General features: G+C 35.1%; 3 protein-coding genes across 3 annotated transcripts in view; 2 read left to right on the plus strand and 1 right to left on the minus strand.

The window, feature by feature from the left end:
• Positions 1-1,859: 1,859 nt before the first annotated feature.
• Positions 1,860-11,632, minus strand: hacd2 (3-hydroxyacyl-CoA dehydratase 2). The gene is given in 8 exon segments (XM_051119163.1): positions 1,860-2,575; positions 2,759-2,937; positions 5,125-5,246; positions 7,063-7,151; positions 7,624-7,642; positions 8,794-8,835; positions 8,838-8,913; positions 11,410-11,632. Coding segments are annotated over 8 exon segments (735 nt in total). The 5' UTR covers positions 11,535-11,632; the 3' UTR covers positions 1,860-2,492.
• A 387-nt stretch (positions 11,633-12,019) lies between these two features.
• On the plus strand, positions 12,020-23,332 carry stam2 (signal transducing adaptor molecule (SH3 domain and ITAM motif) 2). The gene is made up of 14 exons (XM_051119162.1): positions 12,020-12,197; positions 13,251-13,335; positions 14,399-14,474; positions 15,104-15,199; positions 15,341-15,487; positions 17,527-17,596; positions 17,789-17,981; positions 18,152-18,246; positions 18,341-18,423; positions 18,548-18,635; positions 20,300-20,354; positions 20,453-20,609; positions 20,729-20,871; positions 22,645-23,332. The coding sequence occupies exons 1-14, from the start codon at positions 12,158-12,160 to the stop codon at positions 22,844-22,846; spliced, it is 1,530 nt and encodes a 509-aa protein (XP_050975119.1). The 5' UTR covers positions 12,020-12,157; the 3' UTR covers positions 22,847-23,332.
• A 3,917-nt stretch (positions 23,333-27,249) lies between these two features.
• The window catches only part of cacnb4a (calcium channel, voltage-dependent, beta 4a subunit), a 36,363-nt gene continuing 36,105 nt past the window's right edge, over positions 27,250-27,507 (plus strand). The window contains exon 1 of the mRNA XM_051119400.1: positions 27,250-27,455. Coding sequence (XP_050975357.1) covers positions 27,393-27,455 — 63 coding nt within the window. The 5' untranslated portion in view covers positions 27,250-27,392. The remainder of the gene's footprint in view (positions 27,456-27,507) is intronic.

The raw sequence follows: 27,507 nt of genomic DNA on the forward strand, positions 1-27,507 counted from the left end.
GGCACACAGAACGTGTGCAGTTAAAGGATTAGTTCACTTCCATAATTAATATTTCCTGATAGCTTACTCACCTCATGTCATTCAAGATGTTCATGTCTTTCTTTCTTCAGTCAAAAAGAAATATAGGTTTTTGAGGAAAACAATGGGTTGAAGGTCCATATTGCAGTTTCATTGCAGCTTCAAAGGGCTATACAGATCCTAGCCGAGGAATAAAGGTCTTATCTAGCGAAATAAATGGCCATTTTCTAATAAAAATACAAATTTGTATACTTTTTAACCACAAATGCTCTTCTTGCACTAACTCGGCCTCGCCATTAAGTAGTCACGAACGCGAGACCTAGGCGGAAGTAGCAACCCAGTGTTTACAAAGCGAACATGCAAAGAAAGTCAAATGCGCTTTACAAAAAGGTTGGAGATGAAAATTAGATGGAGTTTTTCACCCTACCCTACCTTTTTTAACCAAGTGCACAGACGAAGAACTAACCTTGTGACTTTTCCAGAGTTACCCTGGTGAAAAAAACAGCATATGCTGGTAGGTATGTTTTGATGCTGGTTTAAACTGGTCCTTTGCTGGTTTATGCTGGTCATGTTGGTCAATAGACCAGCAAAAGACCAGCTTAAACCAGCATCAAAACATACCTACCAGCATATGCTGGTTTTTTCACCAGGGTAGACCAGTATTTGTTGTTAAGAAGTACAGAAACTGACCAATCTTTTGCTAGACAAGACCCTTATTCCTCGGCTGGGATCGTGTAGAGACCTTTGAAGCTGCATTGAATCTGCAGTTTGGACCTTCAACCCGTTGGCCACCATTGAAGTCCATTATATGGAGAAAATACGTGGAATGTTTTCCTAAAAAAAAAAAAACTTAATTTCTTTTAAATTATCTGGAAATGTTCATTCTGGAACCGAACTTCTCCTTTAAAATAAATCAGACCTTATGCTGGAGTCAATGATAGATCTCTACTGCCATCATGTGAAGGAAGGATGAATATGTTGTAGTCCCCTTCACTAAAATGTCATAAAAGTCAATAAAGCTTAATAGGTGTTTAATTGTATACTGAAATAAAGTGAAATAGTTTTTAAATGAAAACTAAAGTATGATAAAGCACCTCAGTTTATAGAATAAAAACAAACTGGCTTTGCTTCCCATGTTATGGTTTATTGTAAATATATATCATCGTATTACTATTCATACAAAGTTTGCTGGTCCCATGCAGAACTTGAATATCAAAAGCTTGACAATGTTGGCATTTTTATTCGAGTTAAGGGTCATGCTTCTATTAACCAAGGTTTAGCCACACCACTTTTACATGCAGTGTTATTCAAAGTTGCACTCCATTCATCCCATGCTAATCTTTTCATGAATAGGCTTGATAAGGAGAACAGGCTTACCACTTTGTTTGCAAAGACTCTATCTGTGCAATAGCGTGGCTCACACTTCAATACGAGAGAGGTTCATTTGCATCGGGAGGGCTGAAGTTGACTGTTCACAATTAGGCAGACGGGCAATGAAGCGTTAAGTTAGTCTTGACTCCCAGCTTTCCCTCCACATTATTAGATTTGACTCATTGGAAAAGCATGACTGGAGGCACTCAAATCCAATTGGCCCCCGTTAGCCGAGGCTTGTGCTCTCTTCTGCTCGGCGTGCGAGTCTCTCCCTGCCAAACACTTCCACGTCGCCAGGCATAAAAGCTCCAAAGTATCTCCTTTTACGACAGAAATGCACATCTAGTACATTAGTAGTATTGACTGTGAGGTCCAACCCAGCAACTCAGCCAATTTCTTTGGGTGATACACCTCTTTTTTCTGCAAACGGCCACAAACCAACAATATATATCCAATACTGAATAAAACAATCCATTAACATTGATCCTTTAAGAAACACAGCACAAAACAAAACAAAAAAGAAAATACTAACAGTAATCATGATGGGAATCAGTAGACGCATAGGTAGTGTGAAAGTCAAGTACGGTTTGAGTTATGAATCATACTCAAATATAAAGTAAATCGATGAGAAACAGAGAGATTTAAGTCAATTAGATTCAAACATCTGAAATACAGTGTACAAAACACACCACACAGGAAAATGATGAAACATTTCTTCTGGTTAACACCACCAGATGCAGCTAACTGTATTTTTGCCCTTTGTCTGAATGATATCTGCTACAATATTTGGTCTGCAATTCTACATTTAGAATTAAAAATAAAAATGTCTGCACACAGTAGCTGATGTACTAGTATGGGAATGACATTCCTTCTCCTTTTAAACACCATTTGTGTAGTTACAGGATGCCTAAAATCACCAACTGCAACAGTTCTGGACCCAAATAATATCGTTAACAATCATTCTGCATATCTGGCCTGTTTAACTGACAAGAACACCTTGTCTTTTTTTTTTAAACAAATCTGTAGTGTGGCTTTTAAAGGTTATCCGCTTGTTTCTGTTTTCGGTGCGATCAGTCTGCTGTGTGCGGCAACTGCAAGGCGAGTTATTCCACTTTGCTGTACTCCTCCACGTGACCCAGAACTTTCTTCCTCTGGCGCATCATGTGGAAATAGAGCTGAGGGAATACTGAGAAACACGGACAAAGACAGTCATTAACAGGAACAGAGTTGTTCATTCACTAGACAAGAATGAGCTTCAAGAGATTTCGAAGCTATACAAGATCAACTGAGGAATTGGTTATTTACAGACGGAAGATATCAAAACAAAAACGTGATGTATATTCTCTTTGTCCAGGAATTAAAAACTCACAGGGGATATAGGAGATCATGATGAGGATGAGGAAGGTGTGGTAGTCAAAGGAGAAGTTGTATTTGTTAGGCAAGGTGATGGAGTATAGCCCTGTTTTTTGCACGTATGGCAACGCGGCGTAGATCGTCAAAAGTTCCCCTGCCACTCCCATAGGGTACAGCACGATAAAAAATGTGTACCTGTGAAGGTTTGAAGAACAAAATATGTAAATACAGATGAAGTCAAAAGTTTACACACACCTTGCAGAATCTGCAAAATGTTAATTATTTTACCAAAATAAGAGGGATCATCCAAAATGCATATATGTTTTTAATACTGACCTGAATAAGACATCTCACATAAAGAATGTTCACATATAGTCCACAAAAGAAAATAGTAGTTTTTATATTTATAAATATGACCCTGTTCAAAAGTTTACATACGCTTGATTCTTAATACTGTTGTTACTTGAATGATCCACAGCTGTTTTTTTTTTTTTGTTTTTTTTTTTTTCTTCTTCTCAGTGATAGTTGTTTATGAGTCCCTTACACAGTTAAACTGCCCGCTGTTCTTGAGGAAAATCCTTCAGCTCCTACAAGCATTTTTGTGTTTTTGAACCCTTTCCAACAATGACTGTATGATTTTGAGATCCATCTTTTCACACTGAGGACAACTGAGGGACTCATATGCAACTATTACAGAAGGTTCAAACACTCACTGATGCTCCAGATGGAAACACAATGCATTAAGAGCTGGGGGTGAAAACTTTTTGAATTTGAAAATCAGGGGCCAAACTGGCTAAACATTGGAGTGAGACAGACTCTGAGCTGGACTGGATCAAAATAGAACAGAAACTGGCTTCACCATTTCATCCCATTAGCATTCTCTCGCAAAGCTCTGGAGCTAAATGGGACTCAAATCCAGTGATAACGCACTCAAGACACGTCTGGAGAAAAATTCAGAAACTGTGGAAGACATTACATCATAAACAGTCATATGCTTAACTGTGGAAAAATCCAGATATCTGTACAGGCAAAACAGGGGTGTTCCAAAAACAGTGGCAGCTTGAAGGGGTAACTGTAATTGGCGATCTATATGAGAATAGAATTTTTACGTCCTATTCTGAACTGGTGAAAAAATATAATATTGTCAGCCAAAGAAATTTTTGGAAGTATCTGCAGATCAGACACTCTGTTAAAAACAAATTTAATGCAAGTGATAACCCTGTGTATGCCTATCTTAAGTTACCATTTTTAACCCAAACAGCTTTTATGTGTTACAAATTATAGCTTAATGTAAATGCAGATACTTGAAATAACCTGAAAACAATATGGCAGAAGGATTTGGGGATTAATATTCATGATAATGAGTGGCTGGATATCTTATCTAATGTGGGTAAGAACATAAGGGAAGCTAGGGGGAAATTCATTCATTACAAAATAGTACATAGATATTATACTACACCATCTAGACTTTACAGGATGGGGATAGCTGGAAATAGTCTATGTTGGAAATGTAAGGAAGAAGAGGGCACTTATTTACATATGATTTGGGAATGCTCCTTAGTTCAGCCATTCTGGCATAAAATTCTGAGAATACTTAAAGAGTGGTTGGGCTTTAATTTACCTGTAGAACCACAATTATGCCTTCTTGTAAATACATCAGTTGTACCTAATGTAGCAAAAATTGCATTTACCCTTATTAAGACTGGTTGTATCACAGCTGCCAGGATGATTTTACGCAATTGGAAATGCCCCAAACCCTGATTTGAAAGATTGGATTGATGGGATGATTGAAATTGCATCATATGAGTGCATGTTGGGAAACTGCAAAATGAGAGAGAAATGAAGAAAACATGGGATCATTTTTGGCAGCATATAAAAATGGTGTGATGATCAGGACTCCCACTGTTTAATTTCCATGTACAAAAGTTTTCACCCCCCGGATCTTAATGCATCGTTTTTCCTTCTGGAGCATCAGTGAGCGTTTGAACCAGTGTTGCCAAGTATGTGGTTTTCCCGTGGAATTGGGCTACTTTAACACTGTTGGCACAGGTTGTTTTTGATGTCCGCGGGCTGAGGCGACAACAATAGCGTCATATTTAGCAAACAAAAAAATTTCATTTCGAGGATTCCCCTCGAAATGCGATTGGGCTAGTTTTGAGTAGCAGTTGGGTGGGTTCTGTTGTGAAAATCTGGCAACCCTGGTTTGAACCTTCTGTAATAGTTGCATATGAGTCCCTCAGTTGTTGAACAGGGTCATTTTTATAAATTCAACTATTATTTTCTCTTGTGGACTATATGTAAATGTCTTTTATCTGAAATACCTTTTTCAGGTCAGTACTAAATCAAAAATAACAAGAGTACTCAAACTCTGTGAAGCTTCACCTTGCCCATTTGATGAGGTAAGGCAGATGGTTGAGCAGGCTGAAGGTGTAGAAAGAGTAACGGATGATCTCCGTGACCGTCCAGGCCACCACAAAGAGGAGAACACTGTCTTCACTTTGGACCTAAAACGAGACAAACTGTAAGTCACACAGAGAAGAGACGGAATTGCACAGCAATCACCAAAATTTAGTTGAGAACCATGCGGTTATGTCTGCTACTGTTCCATCGCAATTCACTGAAGCCACTCGACACACAAAAATGGACTACTGAGAACGTCAGAAACGGAAGCACTTCAAAAAGCATTCAGGCCCATCAAAGGCTCCAACTTCTACACACATACAGGCTTGAAAGAAGGTTATTTGAGCAACAGAAACATACACAGGCACACATGGCATTACATATTAGTATTACTATCCAGTTTTGGTTCAAGCAGGCTTCTCGTAGGAATAACTTACAGAATTATACACTTCAGCTCAGACACGTCTTTCTCTGGGATAGACAATCAGAACTTGATTCTTAGTTTCAAAGAACTTAAAATAAATAACACGTTTTCTTTACACTAAAATTCTACTAATGTAGGATTTGGCTTTTGATGAGCTTTGAAGTATTAAACCAGCTGTTGAAATCCACTAGATGGCAGTAGACAAGAGTCAATGAAACAAACATGGAAATATCGCTCATAATGGTATCAGGAACTTTAATGATAAAGAGTAGTTTGAGATTGATGGCATAATGATTACTTATTAACTTATTTTAACTTGATTAACTTATTAACGTAACTTATTTATTTATTTATTTATTTTAACGCCATGTCAGCAGCAAAGCTATCTTTATGGCAAAAACAAAATTTAAATATCAAAAATTTGTAAAAAGCCATATAAGACATTAAAGGTTAATACCACATATTAAAAAAAATATCTAAAGTACACTCAGGTGATACTTTTTTAAATACATCAGTTAAACACATCTTGTCGTTGTCGTTAAAAACAGTACAGTTTATTTGCTTGATAATGGATTTTCATATCATAATATAACATTAATAGATTACATCAACTAACTGTGATGTTATCAACTAAAATCTGTGTTATTATTAACTAAAAACCAAAATAAAACAATTAAACATTTTCACTAATTAAATCTGAAATAAAATATAAATATTAGGTTACTTAAACTTAAAAAATTAAATAAATAAATAATAATAAATAACAATAACAATAATAATAATAATAATAATAATAAATAAAATAAGTTTAAGTTGAAGTATTAAAATGAATAAAACATAAAAATGAATTGAAATTGAAATTTTAAAATAATAATAAAAAACTGAAATAATTTAAAAAAAACAATCACAAATTACTAAAACAATTTAAAGTAAATTAAATATTAGAACAACACCCAATTAAAATATTCATACCTACTAAAACAGTCTATAAATAATTTGAAAATAACACTGTAACATATACAAGCTGACCTGAAATAAAAAATGAATATTAGATAACTTAAACTTTAAAAAACTGAAATGAAATAAGTTAAAGTTGAAGTATTGAAATGAATAAAACATATAAATAAAGCTACAGTAAAATAATAAAAAACGCTTATAAAAATGACAAAAAACATAATAAATTACTAAGACAATTTAAAATAAAATGAAAATAATATAAAAAATAACAGAAAAAAATATTTATAAATACTATAACAGTCTAAAATAATAATAAAAATAATAATAATTCTAAAATAACACTGTAAAATATACAAGTTAAAAGCATAGTTTACAAAAAAAAAAAAAAGAAAAAGAAATTGTGAATCACTTTTATGTTGCACCAAACAATTACTGGTAGCCATTAACTCATACAGTAATTTTTTTAAATAACTTCAGGGTAAGAAAATGATCACAGATTTTCATTTTTGAGTAAATTATCCCTTTAAACATAAACTTACTTCTCTAACACTGTGTGTCACTGCCCAGGTAAGAAACACCCGCGACATCACTTGGAACCCAGTCAGGACCACCGAGGAGGGAACAATTCCTTCGCAAAATTAAAAATGTTGAGTAAAGAAATTAATCATTTGCACTTTTGCAGTGGGGGTTCAATCACAGTAATGAGTTGTGACAAAGCAAACATAAAATAATCTTAATCCATTACACTTAACATTACGAGAGAGACATAATACAGAATTTTAAACATTGAGTAAGCATGGTTATGATATAACAAACAGTGCTGCAGGACTGGTTGTTTGCACTGGGAAAGGTCACATTAAGCTTTAAGTCCCAGATAATGAGGTGTGGACTGTGAACTCTATGCTCCACGGGTGCAGTGAGACTCTTTATCACATTATCACTGTCAGACTGGCAGAGAAACCAGCACCCTCACTGACAACAGCACTGCTGGGTTAAAAAAAGCTTCTCTTGCATAGCCAATCTGATCTATATACTTCACCTAGTGTATATTTATAGTAGAAATTAATAAGAGACTGTTATTAGCAGCAGAGTGCACTTACCCACTGCACAATGCAATATCTGTGAAGAGAGGAGAGAACAAATATTATAAGGTGCACTCAACTTCGAGGAATGATCATTTTTAGCTAGTGCTGTCAAATGATTAATCATGAATCACATCCAAAATAAAAATTTTTATCTACTTAATATATGTGTATACAGTGTACATTTATTATGTTTATATAAATACATACACATACAGTATATATATATATATATATATATATATATATATATACACACAGTACACAAACATATATTATGTAAACAGAAACTTTTATTTTGGATGCAATTAATCACAATTAATCGTTTGACAGCACTATTTTTAGCATAAAAATAATCAAATTAAACTTTGTAAGGTGAAAAAATAACATAGGTTTCTCCAGTGTGAAATCAGGCAAAATAATTAACAAACAAAAAATAAATAAATAATACTAATACTATATATATATATATATATATATATATATATATATATAATGAGTTATTTACAAAAACAGGCAACTCTTTTTTTTGTTTTTTTCAATAATCATGTTTTTTTATTGTTATCATTTTTTTTATGTTTTATTGTGTTAGTTAGCTGTATTTGGTTATTTTTACTTAATCAAAATAACACAAATGCAGTTTGATTGAGATTAACTGAAATGCACAATGAAAAAACATGATTTTTTTCCCCAAATTTCATTTTTATTTCACCATTTAAAATATTCTTAATGTTTAAGTGTCTTATGCTCACCAAGGCTATATTTATTTGATCAAAAATACAGTACTAATGTGAGATAAAAATGTACAATCTATAGTAGCTCTTTTCTATTTTAATCCGTCTTAAAACGTAATGTAATATGATGCCATTGCTTGATTTTCAGCAGCCATTACTCCAGTCTATAATGCTAAAAATATATAAAATTCTTTACTTATGTCCTCGCTGAAAATGATGAATTTCTTTAAAAAAAAAAATAAAAAAAATTACCCTCAAACTTTTGCGTACGTGTACGTATATTTATGCATTTAGCAGATTCAAAGCAAGTTTGCAACTATTTAATAATTTACAACTATAATAATAATAATTTATTATTTATATATTAATACACTTACATTTTTACCAAAAATAAAGAAAGCTAATTTCATAATTATGAATTAATTTAAATAAATAAAGCTCCCACAACACTCACCTCAAGGAGGGCACCAGTCTGAAAGAACTTTAGGGGCTTCTCTCTATTGAGTAATAAAGACCATGGTAGCTTCCTCTCGCAAGGTATGCACGAACCAGACCAACAGCAATGACCAGCCATCTAGATAAAAAAGATTCATAGAGTAACTCTGTAGTGCCACTCGTCCTTGCTTTGAGAGAAGAGGGCATTTCCGCAATGCACACAGGAGTGGAACTGCATGCAAATCTCTTACAGCACAGCAGTTAACAGCAAATAGTGGCATGTAACAGTCTCATTCAAATACATCCAGCACATTTATTGCTAAACACATGCACTGATGCAAAATATACACAAGAGCTGAATACACTACAACTTTTCAAAAGAATTGTTTTTTCGTTTTAACATCCCTTATCTGCCACAGTCATATATGAGCAGCTCTTGGTATAAAATGACAGAATAGCATCTTTTTTCTGAATATCACCAAAAACAAAAGGCTACTTGTGATTTCAAAAAGCAAAATAATGCACATAGTACATTACTGTACAAAGTTTAATGCCCATGTGAGATATCATGAAATGGTCTCACGCTGAAAAGCACGGACTGAATTGCATCATCAAACTATTCCTGATTGCATTCTGGACTCCAACAGACGTTGCGAAAATGTGGCAAACCCGGTTTGGTTACTAATGCTGCTGCTGCAACTGCACTGGGAAGTTCAATTCATTTGAGCAAAACAGTTCGTTTTAATAAAACTGTTAAACTTCCAGAAGAACAATATATGAATAGTTTACTCACCCCCTTGTCATCTACGATGTTCATGTCTTTCTTTCTTCAGTCTTAAAGAAATTATGTTTTTTGAGGAAAACATTTCAGCATTTTTTCCCCATATAATGGACTGATATGGTGCCCCGATTTTGAACTTCCAAAATGCAGTTTAAATCCTGCTTCAAAGGATCACAAATGCACTTGTAAACAATCCCAGCTGAGAAAGAAGTGTCTTATCTAGCTAACCCTAACCCTAACGATCGGTTATTTACATAAAAAAATACAATTTCAATACTTTTTATTCTCAAACGCTCGTCTTGCCTTGCAGTCCTTGAACTCTGTGTACTCTGGCTCAAGACTCATTAGGGTATGTCGAAAAAAATCTGACCCAGTCATGCAAAAAAGATCAAACACCCTTAACAAAAAAGGTAAAACAGTGATATAGGACGATTTTAGGTTGAGGGAGAACATGAGATGGGAGTTTTTGACATACCCTAACTGTCATGAACAGGCAGAGTAAAACAAGACGGGCGTTTGGCATTAAATAAGTATATAAATTGTATTATTTTTATTAAAATAACCAATCGTTTCACTAGTTAAGACCCTTCTTCCTCAGCTGGGATCATTTAAACTGCATTTTAGAAGTTCAAACTCGGGGCACCATATCAGTCCATTATATGGGGGGAAAATGCTGAAATGTTTTCCTCAAAAAACAATTTCTTTATGACTGAAGAAAGAAAGACATGAACATCTTGGACGACAAGGGGGTGAGTAAATTATTTGTAAACTGTTGTTCTGGAAGTGGAGTTCTCCTTTAAAACAGGTTCTTCACTTACAGTCGAGTGATTCGAAAACTATTCGGTTCGACCGAATCGCAAAATAAAACAACAACAGCAGTAGAACGATTCATCATCCTCAAGCCTAGAAAGCGAGAGTATAAAGTCTTAAAAGTCATGTAAACTTCCGTAGTGATTTTTTTTCCAGTCGTACTCAGCTCAGATATAGTTGAATCAATTAAATGTACTTTGTATGAGTGCAAAAACTGAAACGACCAGCGAGTGTTCATTCAGACACTTCTGAATCATTACTCAAGCGATTTTTATGAGTACTCGTGATTTTTTTTCAACATTTTCAACAGATTTTAGTACGCAAGTAAAGCTTTACTTATATAGCACCTTTTAAAAACAGTGTTTACAAAGAGCTTTCTTAAACAGAAATGCATTCACAAAGAACAAAAAAAAATCTCAGATATTTTACTAGCAATATTTTAGTAAAATATAGCCATTTATCACTGCTTAAATTAATCTATATGTATTTTTATTTCCCAGAAGTTGTGTTTATTCCAACATCCCATCTCAAAACCCAAAGTGATAAAGAAACGAATAGATTCAACCGAATCGATTCGTTTTCGAAACGGACAGAATTGTGCAACAGTTTCGGGGTTACGAAGGGTAAGGTGCACTGTTACAACCACATCAGCTACTGCTTATTAAACTGCATATTGCTATATATAAACCAAAATAGACAATAAACTCAGTCGTACGTCCATTAATGTAATCTAACCGCACGAACAGACTCGCTACTGTAACATAAGAACAATGCATTCATGCAACCAATGATCGCTGTCAACCACTCTATGGCGTGTTAAATAGGCGTTAATAGGATTTACATTGCATTGCATTAGCAGAATATTCAGAATCATTTCATTTGCTTGAAACCCACAACAAACTGTGGCAAATCATGCGATATAAACTCAAAGGGGAGGTAACCGCAAATCTGTCAAGCACTTTGAGCACGCTGTCTGAAATCTAACCATTCATTCTCCAAGTCACACGCTTGAGAGCACGGAAGCGCATTTGATTTTCATCATACCCTGCTGTCATAACCACGTTGTAAATGACCAGATATGCGGTGGCCAGCGTTCCGGGTCCCCTTTTCTTCTTGTTACTGGAATCACTGTGCGCTGTTTTGCTGGTCCCCATGGCAGGTGCCGACATGACTGAACTATCATTAGAAAGACTGGATCATCCAAATGGTCCCGGTGAATAAAGGCGTGTGGCCTTGCTGACATGTATAGGAGGTGCTTGTGAATGGAGCGCCCCCTGGCGAGGACATGGTGTAAATTCTGTTTCGTGTAGCACTCGGTAGATTCGCTTGTTTACGGACGTGTTTAGAAATCAAAACAACAAAACGATTTTTATTAATAACAATTATAATATTGATAAACTAGCAGCTCTGAGATGAGTTTTTGGGTACAGAAATTTCATAAACATCCATTCCAGTCGCTAGATGGCAGTGCGGTCAAACGCACTGGTCTTTAAAATGACTCAACTTATGCCTGTCGGAAATATAGATTTATATGATAAAAACAAATAACTGAAATAACCTGATTTATTTTCTTACTATTAACATAAACTCTAAATAAACTTAAAATCTAGAATCGTTTGACTGTTGTGACACGTATGCGATTTCTGACAGGCATTGCGTTCGACTACTAAGTTTACGGAAGAGCAACTGGTGGAAGTGAACGCAATTTAATGGATGAGAGAACGATAAATCGTCGATCTACGTAAATAATACGCTTGAATTTAAGCTTTAATACATAGGAAAAGGTGGCAAAATGCCTTTATTTGGCCAAAACCCGTTCGATCAGGATGTGGGTGAGTTTGACAGTGATGTTTTTGTCGAAGTGATGTGATATTGACAAGTCAGTCAGTTAACAGGGCCGATCTAGCGCAATGCTCGCTGTCATAGCCTTAAGATCTTTGCTGTTTGTTTTGTTTGTTTCCTTAATTATTCGGATTTCTTGTATGTCTTATATATTGGGATTTAACTATTAAAGCTGTCAAGCGTAATTAGCATACATGACACCGTACTTGTAATATTGTTTTACATTTCTGAAACTTTTTAGATAAACACTTAGCATTTTTAATATTCAGTTTAAATGTTGCCTGTCAAAAAGATATTTAGAGTTCTGTGGGGTTTAAATACAAAGTTTATCATAGTAAAATGTTAAGATGTTTATTATTTCAATAAATAACGCTGTTTAACTTTTACATATTTTAATGTGAAAACGTACATCTAAAAGGAAATAGTATATTATGTTCCTAATATAGTGTTTATATAATCAAAATACTCCTCCAGTAAAAAAAATAAACATTTCAACCCATTTCCAGTAAGCATGAATGTCTGAAAGAGTAATGGGAGTTCATTTATTTAATGTAACACACAATAGCATGTACAAATGTTTTTCTTTTCATAGCTTTGTTCTTTAAGAGCTTAGTGTGTATGAACTTGTGACACTATGTTATTCTGTGGAGGGGTGTATACACTTGATTATTGTCCATTTCAAGCTGTACTTTGCAGGATGTCGCAATGCAAATGTCTCTGTAGTCATTAAAAGTTAGTCATTCAAATGCGCCCAGTTGTTTTATTCTTGAAGGAGGGGTGAAATAATCTGTACTAGTGGATTATCATAGAAATGGTCGTTGTGCTTGTTGAGACAAGTTGGATATGCAAAATAACAGGCAAAACAGGCTACTATGTCTGTTTAACGGGATGCACAGAAGCCTCTTGGTTTACAAATATTTTTGCAAAAAATTGTTCGATACCTAGGATGTAAATCTGATCATATTCACACTGGTTTTTATTATTATTATTAAGAGGCTTATTTGAATTAATTTCTTTGAATGCTCTTTCATTCGCATTTTCAGAGAAAGCAACTAGTGAAACCAACACATCAGAGGACTGGGGCCTCATTATGGATATCTGTGACCGGGTCGGGACAGCTCCCAATGGGTGAGCTGAAATATCAGCATATAAACAAGATTTGAATTGCTATATGTGTTTAATGCTTATTTTAGTACTAGTTACTAACATTATTGTTGCTTGCATATATTCTTTTTCATTTTATATAGATACATTTTGTTTGATATTTATTTGTATTTTTATTTTTTTTTTTATGTCACAAATGGTACACTACCGGTCAGAAGTTTTGAACAGTAAGATTTTTTTTAAAGAAGTCTCAAGCCTGCATTTATTTGATCCAAAGTACAGCAAAAACAGTATAACTTTGAAATATTTTTACTAATCAAAGTAACTGTTTTTTGTTTGAGTATATTTGAAAAAGTCATTTATTCCTGTGATCAAAGCTAAATTTTCAGCATCATTTCTCCAGTCTTTAGCTGATCCTTTAAAAATCTTTCAAAAATCATTCTAATATGCTGATTTGCTGTTATTGTTATCAATATTTAAAACGGTTGAGTAAATTTTTTCAGGATTCTTTGATGAATAGAAATATCCAAAGATCAGCATTTATCTGAAACAAAAAGCTTTTGTAACATTATACCATTCTATTTTTTATTTATTTGTTTTTTGATGGGATGGGGGGGGGGGGTCATAGAAATTAATACTTTTATTTAGAAAGGGTGCTTTAAATAGATAAACTTTCTATTCATCAAAGAAACCTAAAAAAAATCTACTCAGCTGTTTTCAAACTAATAATAATAATAATAATAATAATAAATATTTTTTGAGCAGCAAACAAGATTATTAGAATGGTTTCTGAATGATCGTGTGACAAGTAATGATGCTAAAAATTCAGCTCTGAAATCACAGTTATTACGTTTTAAAATATATTAAAACAGAATAGTCATTTTGAAATAGTACAAATATTTCCTTTTTCCGTTTTTACCATTTTTGCTGTACTTTGGATCAAATAAATGCAGGTTTGGTGAGCAGAGGACTGTTCAAAAACTTTCGACCTGTAGATACAATATAGATACAAAATGGTGCATCTCTCTCTAATACAAATATTTGTTTGTGTCTCTGTTTGTCGTTTTCACTTTTTTTCCTGTCACAGTGCAAAGGATTGTCTCCGGTCAATCATGAAGCGTGTGAACCACAAGGTCCCTCATGTAGCCATGCAGGCGTTAACGGTGAGCTCTTCATCTTCAGTTCCCATTGTTGTCAAACAGAGTTGCACCCAAAGTTTAGTAAAAGATATAAGTTGTCACAAGTGTCTGTGTTCTTGGGAAAGTTAACCTATGTATAGCCTGTGTGTAGTCACTGCACTGGGATAGAAGAAACGTATGCTGTAAAAGCTTTAAAAGCTCCAGAGCGCTTTAGCATCTGGAAATGACAGGCCTCTCTGTGGGCTCCCACTCTGACTCTCCCATCATCTCAGCTTGCGAAGATATCTCACTCTATTTTTAGATATCATCTAATTCTTTCTTATCTGGCTGCCTCTTTACAAAAATGTATTACATGGGTATTACAAGGGAATAAAGTGGGTAGATATTTATTATTATTATTATTATTATTATTATTATTGTTATTCATTTTTATGATGATATCACAAGTGTTACAAGTGTGCGATCACTGTTTGTATAGAAATTTGTTCATGGAAATATCTTTAGTAAATATAGGTTTTACGATACCTGTTCACACATTGGCAAATCTGAATCAGTTTTTTTTAAAACCATATATTCAGCTTTTTCAAATAACAGGAAACAGGTTTTTATGCAAATAATGGTTGCTCAAATATTGCTGTATTTTCCCTGTTTAGTTGCTGGGTGCCTGTGTTTCAAACAGTGGAAAAATCTTTCACCTAGAAATCTGCTCACGGGAGTTTGCCAGCGAAGTTCGTAGTGTGTTGGGCAGGGTAAGGAACTTCAGCTTACTGTACAAATTATAGTGTCATTGCATAAATTAAGGCAAATCTTTTTTTTTTTTTTTTTTTTTTAGAATAATAAGATTGCTTGTCTGTTAATAATGTCTACCATCCTCATTCTCTTCTTTTCAGGTTCACCCAAAGGTCGCTGAGAAACTCAAGGCCCTGATGATGGAGTGGGCCGAAGATTTCCAGAAAGACCCACAACTGAGTCTCATCAGTGCCACCATCAAGTCCCTCAAAGAAGACGGAGTGTCCTTTCCCACCATAAACACCCAGGTATTCCTATTATTAACTAACAATATGATCCTGTTGGATCTCACTGTGTGATGTTAGATGTCTGTAAACACAAAACGCTGATGAACAGACAGCAACTGCTGGTATTTGGCCTAGATATATGACCCTGTTTTTTTTGGCTGGGTTTACTTTCATAGCAACTTTTTACATCCTATTTTTGCATAGTTCATTAGTTATTCTGTTTGTATTTCCTGTGCTGGTAGGTCACAGAAATCTGTGACAGATGCATCTGTGTCACCTTGTTGTCATGTCATGTCTGCGGTGTAGGTCATTGCGATGTTCTTTTAAAGTTTCCGGGACTGATATTGTCAGATATTGGAATTTTAAAATGGAGGAAAATATTGTGTATGTTGTTTTTGGATTAATTTACTAATTAATGTTTAATAACTGTGTATATGATACCGTTACACTACCATTCAAAATGTTTGGTGACAGTAATATATGTAGATAGACAGATAGATGGATATGTGACCCTGTACAACAAAACCAGTCTGAGGTCGCTGGGGTATATTTGTAGCAATAGCCAAAAATACATTGTATGGGTTGTATATTGTATAAACTTTCCATTGATGTATGGTTTGTTAGGATAGGACAATATTTGGCCGAGATACAACTATTTGAGAATATGAGGGTGCAAAAAAAATTTAAAGGTGAGAAAATCACCTTTAAAGTTGTCCAAATGAAGTTCTTAGCCATGCATGTTACTAATCAAAAATTAAGTTTTGATATATTTACGGTAGGAAATTTACAAAATATCTTAATGGAACATCTTTACTTAATACCCTAATGATTTTTGGCATAAAAGAAAAATCAATTATTTTGACCCATACAATGTATTTTTGGCTACTGCTACAAATGTATACTTTTTTTTTCTTAAATAAATTAAAACCTTTATTCAGCAAGAACATTAATTTAGTTAAAAGTGACAAAAGATTTCTATTTTAAATAAATCCTGTTCTTTTGAACTTTCTATTCATCAAAGATTCCTAAAAATTACCACCGTTTTAACAAAATATTAAGTAGCACATGTGTTTTCAACATTGATACTAAGAAATGTTTCTTGAGCACATATCAATAAATCACCATAGAATGATATCGGAAGGATCATGTGAGACTAAAAACTTGAGTAATGGCTCCAGCTAAATCAGTTTTGCCATCACTGAAAAAAATCCATTTTCAAATGTAGTAAAATAGAAACAGTTCTTTTAAACTGTTATAATAGTTAACTATTTTACTGTTAGTAATATAAAACGCTTTCTTGATCAAACTTTTAAACTCTTGAACTTTTGAACGGTAATGTATCGCAAACTTTTCATTATTTTATTGTTGGGTGATTTTTATTTTTTTTTTATTTTTACTGTTTTGTTTGGCCAGTCTTTACATTGAAAGTACACCATAAATGCTCATAGTTAATAACCAATAGTCAGCCACCTCTGTATGAGAAATGGATTATGAGTTAATCATGTGACTAAACATGACCACTGTCTCTCACATGACATACCTGCTAACACTTTAGCTATTTAGGTTAGAGGCATATAAATCAGCAGAGTTCGTCTGGAATGCTAAAGCATGTGTGTAAGCTTGAGACGAGAATCAAGAAGACAGAGTGGAATTTCCTGTCACATATTTGCCATATTGCCCTCATGACCAATGAGATGTCAATTCTGCTTTGTTCTCCTTTTCCTTCATTTATTTTGTTAGATCATTGTTTGACTAAAGGGCAAGTGTGTAAACATTTCTGTAGCTGTTAATGAGTACATAAAATAGCTACATAAAATGGGTCATAAGACTTTACTGTGTCACTCTAACGTCATCATATACATGTTATCTCAAAAACCTACTTATGTAAATGGTTTGTGGTGTTGAGTCATTGGTTAACTGTTTGATATCAGTTTTTTTCTTGAGTATATATTCTGGTACACCTATAGATGGCATTATGGTTCTGCGTTCATATAGCAGTTGTTGTTCCCTGTATAAAATGACTTTTTCAAAGTCAGTTATAATGTGATATCCACTTGCAGAGCTCCAGCACAAAGCCCAACAGCACTCCTGCCACCAGCAGAGCTGCTGATGATGATGATCTGGCCAAAGGTGAGGAAGGCTCTTAATGCTAACATAATTTCATATAATTTTTTTGTTATTATGCTTTATTTAATTCTGTCTGACAAATGATTGTGGCATGCTGCCAATGCATCATAAAAAATACTTTGGCACCGTAACTGTGTGATCAAGCTATCGTCCTCTGTACCCAGATAATAAGTGTATGTGTTTTGCTCGGCGCAGCCATTGAGCTGTCCTTACAGGAGCAGAAACAGCAGGCAGAGACACGACCCCTCACCATGATAGCTGATCCACCCTACAACACCAACGGAGGGAAAGAGTCCCGTAAAGTACGTGCCCTCTATGACTTTGAAGCGGCTGAAGACAATGAGCTCACTTTTAAGGCTGGAGAGCTTGTGATCATCCTTGATGACAGGTAAACTAATTGTTCAAGGACATATTTTAATCAATTTTACATACATATTGTGTTTAAAATTTTATATATTCATACATATAGAGAAATTATTTTATTTACAATTTCATTTGTTTGTCTTTAAATTTCCCATTAACCAATGTCAGAAAAATAATGTTATTGTTATCCAACAGTGATCCAAATTGGTGGAAAGGAGAGAATCATCGAGGAGTAGGCCTCTTCCCATCAAACTTTGTCACCACCAACCTGAATGCTGATCCAGACCCTGGTAATACACTTTGTAACCTAGATTTTTGTACGGGAATAATGTAGTTTTTCTACTCATTTTGCACATACAGATCTCATGAATTCCTTTCCTGTAGTTATGTATGTAGAGAAGACCGTAGCCCCAGAGGAGCCCATCATTGAAGTCAAAGCTGAGCCTGAGCCTGTGTATATAGATGAGGTGAGTGCTGGATGATCTTCAGCCACACATCTCTACTTACCTGGAGAAGTGTAATTGATCTGATCAATGGGTTCTTGTTGGAGCTTTGTTTTCTTATGTTGATCGTTGACTCTGTTCTCTACAGGAGAAGATGGACAAAACTCTGTACCTGCTCCAGAACACAGACCCTGCAGATGCGTCACCTGATGGCCCAGAGCTGGTCACATTAGAAGGTACCAGAAAGACCCTTCTTTAGCTCTTGTTTAACGTCAGTTACATTTACAGTTGCAATCAAAATTATTCAACCCCCTTGACCTGCAAGACATTTTGCTGCAGAGAACAAAATGTTATGAAAACAATTCAACAAAGGCATCAGTACACTATTGGAGAAAGTTTATTAATACACATTTGAGTAGTTCTGAGAATGTAAGTTGATGAAGAATGAAAAAAATTAAATTGTCTTTAAACATTCATGTTTTAAATTTATTCAACCCCCAAAAGTAAAATTTGGTGCAGAATCTTTTATTCTTTAAAACCACCAATAAATGCTGTCTGTAAGTGCTTAGATTCTGCAGTATTGGCCCATTCCTCACCTGAAAAGCTTTCAGATCACTGATAATCTTTGGTTTTCACTTTGCCACTGCTTTCTTCAAATTCAACCAAATATTTTCAATGAGAATTAAATCTAAATAAGTAGATTTGGATGTTTACTTTGGAATGATTGTCCTGCAGGAAAGTCCACTGATCATTAACTTCAGTCATTGCACCAAAGGCATCACAATTTTTGCCAGAGTGGCCTGATACTTCAAAGAGTCAGTGATATCCTTTATACGTCATGATTTTCACTTCCTCCTACAGTTAAACACCCCCATAACAGGACTGATCCACCTCAATGTTTGACTGTGGAGATGGTGTTCTTCTGCTTACAAGCTTTGCCTTTTTTGCACCAGACATACCGCTTATCCATAGGTCGAAAAAAGATCCAGTTTGGTCACATCACTCTATAAAACATTCTTACAGAACTTCACAGGTCTATCCAAATGAATTTTAGCATGTTCAGTTAGGCATTTTTGTTATTCTTGTTCAAGAGTGGCATTCGGCAAGGTCTAAATGTATGTATGTGTAACAGCCCAAGCGAATTCTGTTTTGTTTTTGTTTTTTTTATATTTTCTAAAGGCTTAGTTGTGTTTTATGACAATTTTCCCTACCATATAAATAAGTGAATTAAAAACACATTGTTGACTAGGGGTTGAATAATTATGACAGCTGTGTTAACACAGTAAAAAAAACATTGAATAATTAAGACATAGCTGTGTTATTAACACTGTTAAAAAATATATTGTATATTGACATCACTTTTAATATGTCAGTAAAGTGTTGTAGATGCAATTTTTTTTTAAGTTCTGGATCTTCAGAAAACCTTGTATTTGTAAAGTACCCTTTTTCACATTTCTAGGGTTCGCAGAAACGGAATTTGTCACAGTTGGATAAAATCTATAGTGGTGAAATCTATTTTTGCATTCCAATTTGCTCCAGTAGCAACAGAAAAAAACTCACAATAACATTACGTTATTAACATTTTTAAACATGACTTTCTGATAATGGAAAAAAAGTTTTGAGGAATTAATTATATTGGTCAAAAAAGATAGAAATGTCACATTTGCTGTCACTTTCTCATCAGTTGTACACAGCAGCATAAGCTACTTTCTGAAATTTACTGCCAGTATAATGAAAACCTAAGTATGGAGTTATAAATGTATTTTACATTATTTGCAAATTACACATTTCTGTTGTCACATGTGACATTGTACATAAGATCATTGAATCTGATAGTTCCTCTTAGTAAATGATGTTTGACCTGATTCCAGAGTGTTAATCTTTTGTTCTGTTCTTCTAGATGCTTGTGAAAAGATGAACCCAATGATTGATGAGAAACTACAAGAAATCGACAGGTTTGTTAAAATCAAAACATACCCCATAATAGATTGGCTGATTTTTATTTTTTCAGTCTTTGCATATGAGAAAAAACATCTCTCTGTCGTTTCTGCAGGAAGCACTCAGAGTTGTCTGAGCTGAATGTGAAGGTGCTGGAGGCTCTGGAACTGTATAACCAGCTAATGAATGAGGCTCCACTTTACAACGCATACTCTAAAATGCAGAGTCTTCAAGGCACTTACCCAGGAGCCCCTACTCAGCTCGCTATGCAGGTTGGCCTTGCTATTTAAATAGAGAATTAGAGCCGTTCAGCCATGATATTTTGTGACACAAACACTTCTGTTTTGCATTATTCTAACTATTTAAATTTATTGTCTCCTGTCTCATTCAGGGTTATCAGCCATCTGGAGCCTACATGTCCTCTGGTGTTCCACAGGGATATAGTCTTACAGACCAAGCTGGCCCTCTCTGTTCCCTTCCTCATTCAGTCAATTCAGTGCCCACCAGCCAGCCAGCACAACCTCAGTACATCAGGTATTGTTAGTCTCCCTCTAATATATCTATGCAGTTTTTCACCATTTTTTTAAATTATCGTCATTGGCTTATACATTTATCTGTTTGGCTGATAAGTGTCAGTAGTGGGTCTTTTGACAGCACCAAGAACAGGAGCTCCCTGTCTTCATCTTTACTAATTTAATGTCTTTAAACAAATAGTTCACCCAAAAAATGAAAATTTGTACTAATTGTCAGGCCATCCAAGATGAGTTTGAGAAATTTGTAGAAATGTAGCATTATATCATTTGCTCACCCATGGATCCTCTGCAGTGAATGGGTGCCGTCAGAATGAGAGTCCAAAAACAGCACAATAATCCACAAGTAATCCACACTATTCGAGTCTATCAGTTAACGTCTTATGAAGTAAAAACCTTTCTTTGTAATAAACACATCCATCATTAGGGTGTTTTATAAACTAAAAACACTTTTGGTCAAAATATGAGTCCCTTAATCTATAATAACACTTCCTCCAGTTAAAAAGTCCATACAATGTTGTCCCCTCACATCAAAATCTATTTGTTTAAAACCATTTTGAACTGTTTTTGCTTGTAAACAGTGCTTGATTTGTGCATATTTCTCTCCTGATTCAGACAAGATGACTTTTTCAATGGAGAAAGTGATATTATGGATAAAGGATTTTACCAACATAAAGCATCTAGCTTTAAAAGATGTCAGTTGATGTACTGGAATCATGCAGACATCTGGGTCAAATTTGTATTTTCTTCTGTCACTGGCCCTATTCTAATCTTGAAATCGTGATTTCAAGACATTAAAAAATGTAGAGATGCACAATGTTAGATTTTTGCTGATATCCAATATTTTTCAACTCATTTTGGCCGACAACCAATGCCGATATCGATTTATTTTCAACACCAAGTCTCTCCTGTGCAGAAATTACAAGCAAATTATTTTTCATTTTGGTTAGTTTTTAACAGTAACTTAATTGTTAGAATTAAATAAACAATAATCAAGTTCTTTTATAATTGACAGTACATTGAAGCTTTGAAAATAACTATAAATAAACTATATATCAATCGCTGCATTTTCTAGAAAGATGCAGTGATAACTTTAACATTTTATTTTAAGATTCAACATTTGTAGATGGTCTAAAGCAAAAGAGTAATAAAAGTTCTGAAAATCTTTTAGAGCTCATAATCTGTTTTTTTAAAAAAAATTAACGTTATACATCAGTGAATAAATCAGTATATATAAAATTTAGTTTACAAGTGTCATGTTTGTGACTTTCTTTTTTTCATGTAAGCTATAGCTTCTGACCTTTAAATCGAAACACACTCATGATTTTATCGACATCAATTACTGCTTTATTTATATTTTTTCATATCGGGCCGATGCCGATATCTACATTTAAAGCCATTATCTGCCGTTTCCGAAGGTCCAATAATATTGTGCATCCCTAAATTAGACATTAAAAATGTCTTAGATGTGCAAATCAGCTAAGAATTGAACAAATACTTACATACTGACTCAGAAGATAGAACTCTTGTCTCTGTGCTAGTTTTCTGGTGATCAAGGGATAATACAACAAAAAAATTGATAAAAGGCACATCATATTTTGTGAGAGAGTGCAACGTGTTAGAGCAAAACTGGCTCTATTTATGGAATCTGCATGTGATGCCAGGTGGTGTACTTGTCAGCATAGCCTTTCTTAGAGACTTCTGTTTAAAATGCGTCATTCTGATAGTGGTGTTGGGAAAAGTAGCCTTAAATAACTGCAAATTGTTTAACTTGCAGCGCCCCTATGAATGCACCATACGTAAACCAAGCTCCCGGAGCCCCCGCCCCGTACCCACCACAGATGGGCATGGCTATGGACATGTCCGCCTATCAGAACGCTACTCCCGGTCTGCCTCCAAACTCCTATCCGATGTCAGCTCCAGCCCAACCTGCACCTCAGCAGCAACAAGCAGCCTTCTACCAGCAACCCCTTCTGTAAGGCTGTACAGCAAGTCAGCCATTAATATTCAATGCAAATTCCAAATGGTGAAATGAGGTCGAGAGTATTTTTCTCTCCTGTCTCTATTGATGTCAAGGGGTATGCAACGATTCGCTGACATCTGTCTTCACAGGACAAAGATGCAATCCACTTGAAAGGAAGCAAGCACTTCATTTTCTCTCCCACTTACTAATCCATGAAGCAGTTTAGGCCAGGTGTTCAGAGTTGATGAAATGAGTCACACTAACCATAAACATAATTTGTATTGTCTTGTGATAATCATCAGCGTATTCTTCTTTTTTCCGAATAAGAATACTGTTCCGCTCGCATATTATTCCTCATTCGAAGAGATCGTTCTTATGATTAATTGTTGCCATTTTCATTCATTTCTGGGTTGGCTGACCGTAAACTTTCATTTCTTGCCTTTCAAAGCAAATGTGGGTTTTTATGCGTTATAGAGAGGATGATTGTATGAAGAAGATTATACACGGATCACCAAATCTGGAATGAATTTATGTGCCAATACTCAGAGCACTTGTATAAACTCCAACAATCAAAATGGCAGATTTAGGTTCATCCTGCTGTTAGTGATTCCAAAATTACGGGACCGATTTAGAGGGGCAGCTGGGTACAGGCTACACTTAATAATCATAAAGTCCATATCAAACTGTGCTTTAGAACTGACAGTGGTCACGAATGCAATCCCTTTATGGTCAATCCATATGTTTCACTGTATAATGATATTTATAATATGCAAGTACCGCTTGTGTTTGCGTTGTGGGTGTTTGCTGTTGTTCGACTTAATTTAAGGCATGTAAAATTGCATACAGTGTAATTTTCATCTGGTCTTTGACTCCTCAGCTGGAAATGATTAATTGTTGTTTTTGCTTCTTATGTATGTGAACATATGTGCTTTTCTGATATACCCACCCATTTCTCTTTAACTGAAATGGGAAAAAAAATCCTTTAACATATAGACAGCTTTCACTCTTGTTTAAATGGAATTAATGTAGTTAAAAAAATAGAAAATTGTCTTTATTTTTTTTCATAAACTGCTCAAAAAAGATATTGTATATTAGTTGTTAAATATCTGGCTTTGTCTGTATTGCACCTTAACTTTATAAACATTTATTTACCACCAGATGCCTTGTTCTTTCACGAGATGGAATAAACATAGAAACCAATTCAAAAGACTTTATTTCAAAAGCTGCTGTATATTTGTAAACCTGTACGTTTTAAGAGATTTAGAGGGAAAACTGTATTGTACTCATGGACTCAATGTTTTGTAACATCAAGATTTCTTTGTATCCTGCCTGCTCATTTTTCAAATTCCTTTTGTAACACAGTGAACAGAAAATAAAAACTACCTGTGTTTCAAAATGCTTTTCTATAGTGGATATTTTCCCAGCGTTCTCTCTCCCAAATTAATCTATTCTCACTTGATTTAAAGACGCTGAATGTTAATTATTCTTTTCTATTATACATAGTTTGTGCGTCATATCTGGTTGTTTTGTCAAAAATCTTTTTCCTAATCTAATTGCATAGCTGATATGCTACTAATTATCAACCTCAAGGGTAAATTTTCATAGAATCTGTTGCAAAAGCAGCTACAGCTGTGTATGATGTAAATCCCCCTGCAATTTAGCATTTGCTTATCAGCTCTTTGTGGATGCAGCACACAACAGTGACATGCCCTACAGATATTCTCTTGCTTTTCATCTGATATTGTGATGAATCTATACCTAGGAGGCCACTGAGTTACATTGTTATTGTCATTATTAAAATGACTCACACATTACAGTGTTCATTTTACGGTATGGTCTTTTAAGTATTGATTACCACACCATCAGCAGAGGTACTAATGTATGATTTTGGTGATTTGGTGTGTATGGCAAGCCGTTTTAGCTTAAAATGTTTAAAGGAGAAGTTCAATTCCAGAACAAAAATTCACAGATAACTTACTTAAACCCTTGTTACACAAGATGTTCATGTCTTTCTTTCTTCAGCTGTAAAGAAATTATGTTTTTTGAGGAAAACATTTCAGGATTTCTCTCTGTATAGTGGACTTCAATTGTGCCCGTGAGTTTGAACTTCCAAAATGCAGTTTTACTGCAGCGTTAAAGGGCTCTAAACAATCCCAGGTGCGGAAGAAGAGTCTTATCTAGTGAAACAATGTTATTTTCTAAAAAAATTACAATTTATATACCTTTTAACCTCAAATGTTCGTCTTGTCTAGCTCTATGTGAACTCTGTATTCTGGTAGGTCGAAAATCAGATCTCGTTTTCTTCTCCGACTTCAAAATCCTAAAATGTTTTCCTCAAAAAACATAATTTCTTATTGACTGAAGAAAGAAAGACATGAACATCTTGGATGACAAGGGGGTGAGTAAATTATCTGTAAATGTTTGTTCTGGAAGTGAACTTCTCTAATTAAGTTACAAAGCTCTGTAATTAAACATAATCTGTTTTTACTAGTAAAAATTAAATTATAGAGCTCTGTAATTGCATATTTATTAGTAAGAATTAGAGAGCTCTCTAATTGGAATTGTTTTAGTTCAAATTGAATTAAAGAGCTCTCTAACTGGAATTCATACTAGCAAAAACTGATTTGGAGAGCTCTCTAATTGTAATTCCTACTAGTAAAAATTCATTTGTAGAGCTCTGTAATTAAAAATGAATGGAAGTCAGTGGAGACATATGACTAGTAAAAAATCATGTGTAGAGCTCTCTAATTTGAACTCTTGCTAGTAAGAATTGAATCTGAGAGCTCTCTAATCAAAACTGTTACAAGTAAGAATTGAATAGAGTGTTTTTACAATGTGTCATCAGTCGGCCATATTGGCGGCATATAACATAAACAATGCCACTGAACCGAACAAAACTTGCATGTTTTGCTGATTACTGCTGTTGAAAATGGTCAGTTATGGTCATGTTTTGGGCTGTACTAATCAGTCGGACCGGGAAAAACATTTGGAGTACTAGAATGGCAAAAGTTATAATAAATCAAGGAGAAGAGTGCAAGTTTTTTTGTCTGAGGAACAAAAGGCCTTTGCGGTTGGCCAAACTGAAACAGTATTTCCAAGGCAAGAATCTTGAAAGCATTCGAGTTTGTTCTTATAATTTCCAGTCAGGTAGGTGAAATATTAGGAAAAATATCTCAAGTAATACTGCTCATACATATCTTTACCACCTATTAACTTTAGTTTGTCAAAATATTGCGCCCTTTCCTGCTTAGTAAGTCCTTCTCTATATGATTTAGCAGCTTCCACACATTTTTATTCCCGTGGTTTAGACAGCCTAAATTAGCAGAACAACATATTCAGTAGTAGGCTACATTAACCGTGCAATCCATGCTCCCTGGTGAAAAAAACAGCATATGCTGGTTAGGTATGTTTTGATGCTGGTTTAAGCTGGTCCTTAGCTGGTTTATGCTGGTCCTTTGCTGGTTGATGCTGGTCCTTGACCAGCAACATGACCAGCATAAACCATCAAAGGACCAGCTTAAACCAGCACCAAAACATACCTAACCAGCATCCCAGCATCAAAACATGCCTACCAGCATATGCTTTATTTTTTATTTTTTATTTTTTTACCAGGGCTGTTGTTCGAACTGACCAAATCGTGACGTAGAACTCTCTAATTGTAATTTTTACTAGTAAGAACTGAATTATAAATCTGTGGACTAATTAATTTTTTACTAGTATGCAATAACGACGAGTAACGCTCGGAATATTTTAAGCTAAAACGGCTTGCCATAATCGTTTAAAATTTCAGCCGTCGCGTTCCGTGTTTTCCGTCGGTTGTTTGTGAATCAGGACTTGCGCCCGAATCTGATTCGCGAGTGATTCAGTTCTTTTCAATGAATCGTTAAGCAAAATCAGTTCGTGATTCAGTCCGAACTATTACGCACAACAGAGCACAGATGACAACGTGAGGACAGATAAAGAGAATATTTACAAACAATCCACTGAAACTAAACCTGCAAATTTATTTTATAGTTAAAATCCTACGCCTGCAGCTTGTGAACGACTCAACAGTATGAAAACACTAGGTGCAGACGATAAAAACGGTAACTTGCAATTGTTTTGTTGGTGTTGTACTCATTGCGGAGATGTTTTTGTTTTATAATACACAATGCACATTGTTCAGACTGCAGTTAACTTTTTAATATTTCATGTACGTGAAACATATGACGTAACTTACATTTAGCATCCAGCTACTTTCTTTAAAGTTTAACTTCCGGTTTTAGCTTTTTTTGGGATTCCTGCCAGCACTGATTAATACATAATATCGTCCTGACGACCTCTGTTGAGGAGCTAGTACACTGTACAGTAGCTCTTGATGCGGCTCTAGTGGTGACCGCTAGCGCTGCATCTACAGCTGCACAGCGCGCACTGCATCAGTCACCGAAAGCGCACACAAGCGTCGTCTTCGGACCGCGGACACCACAGCGAAACTGGAGCAAACAGTTCAGTATCCTCCACCGCCGAGCCAGTGGACCGGGACCGAAAGGCAGCCACCACCGTGGACCGATGAACTCGCAGAAATGTCCCGGCACATCTACACCCGACACGGGATAGGCGACGGGGTTCAGAAGCCGATTTTTCAGGTAGGGACGCGGTAGAAGGTGATAACGCGATGGGAATCTGCACCAAACACAC

Source organism: Labeo rohita, chromosome 9 (assembly GCF_022985175.1).
Source record: "Labeo rohita strain BAU-BD-2019 chromosome 9, IGBB_LRoh.1.0, whole genome shotgun sequence".
NCBI classification, from domain to species: Eukaryota; Metazoa; Chordata; class Actinopteri; order Cypriniformes; family Cyprinidae; genus Labeo; species Labeo rohita.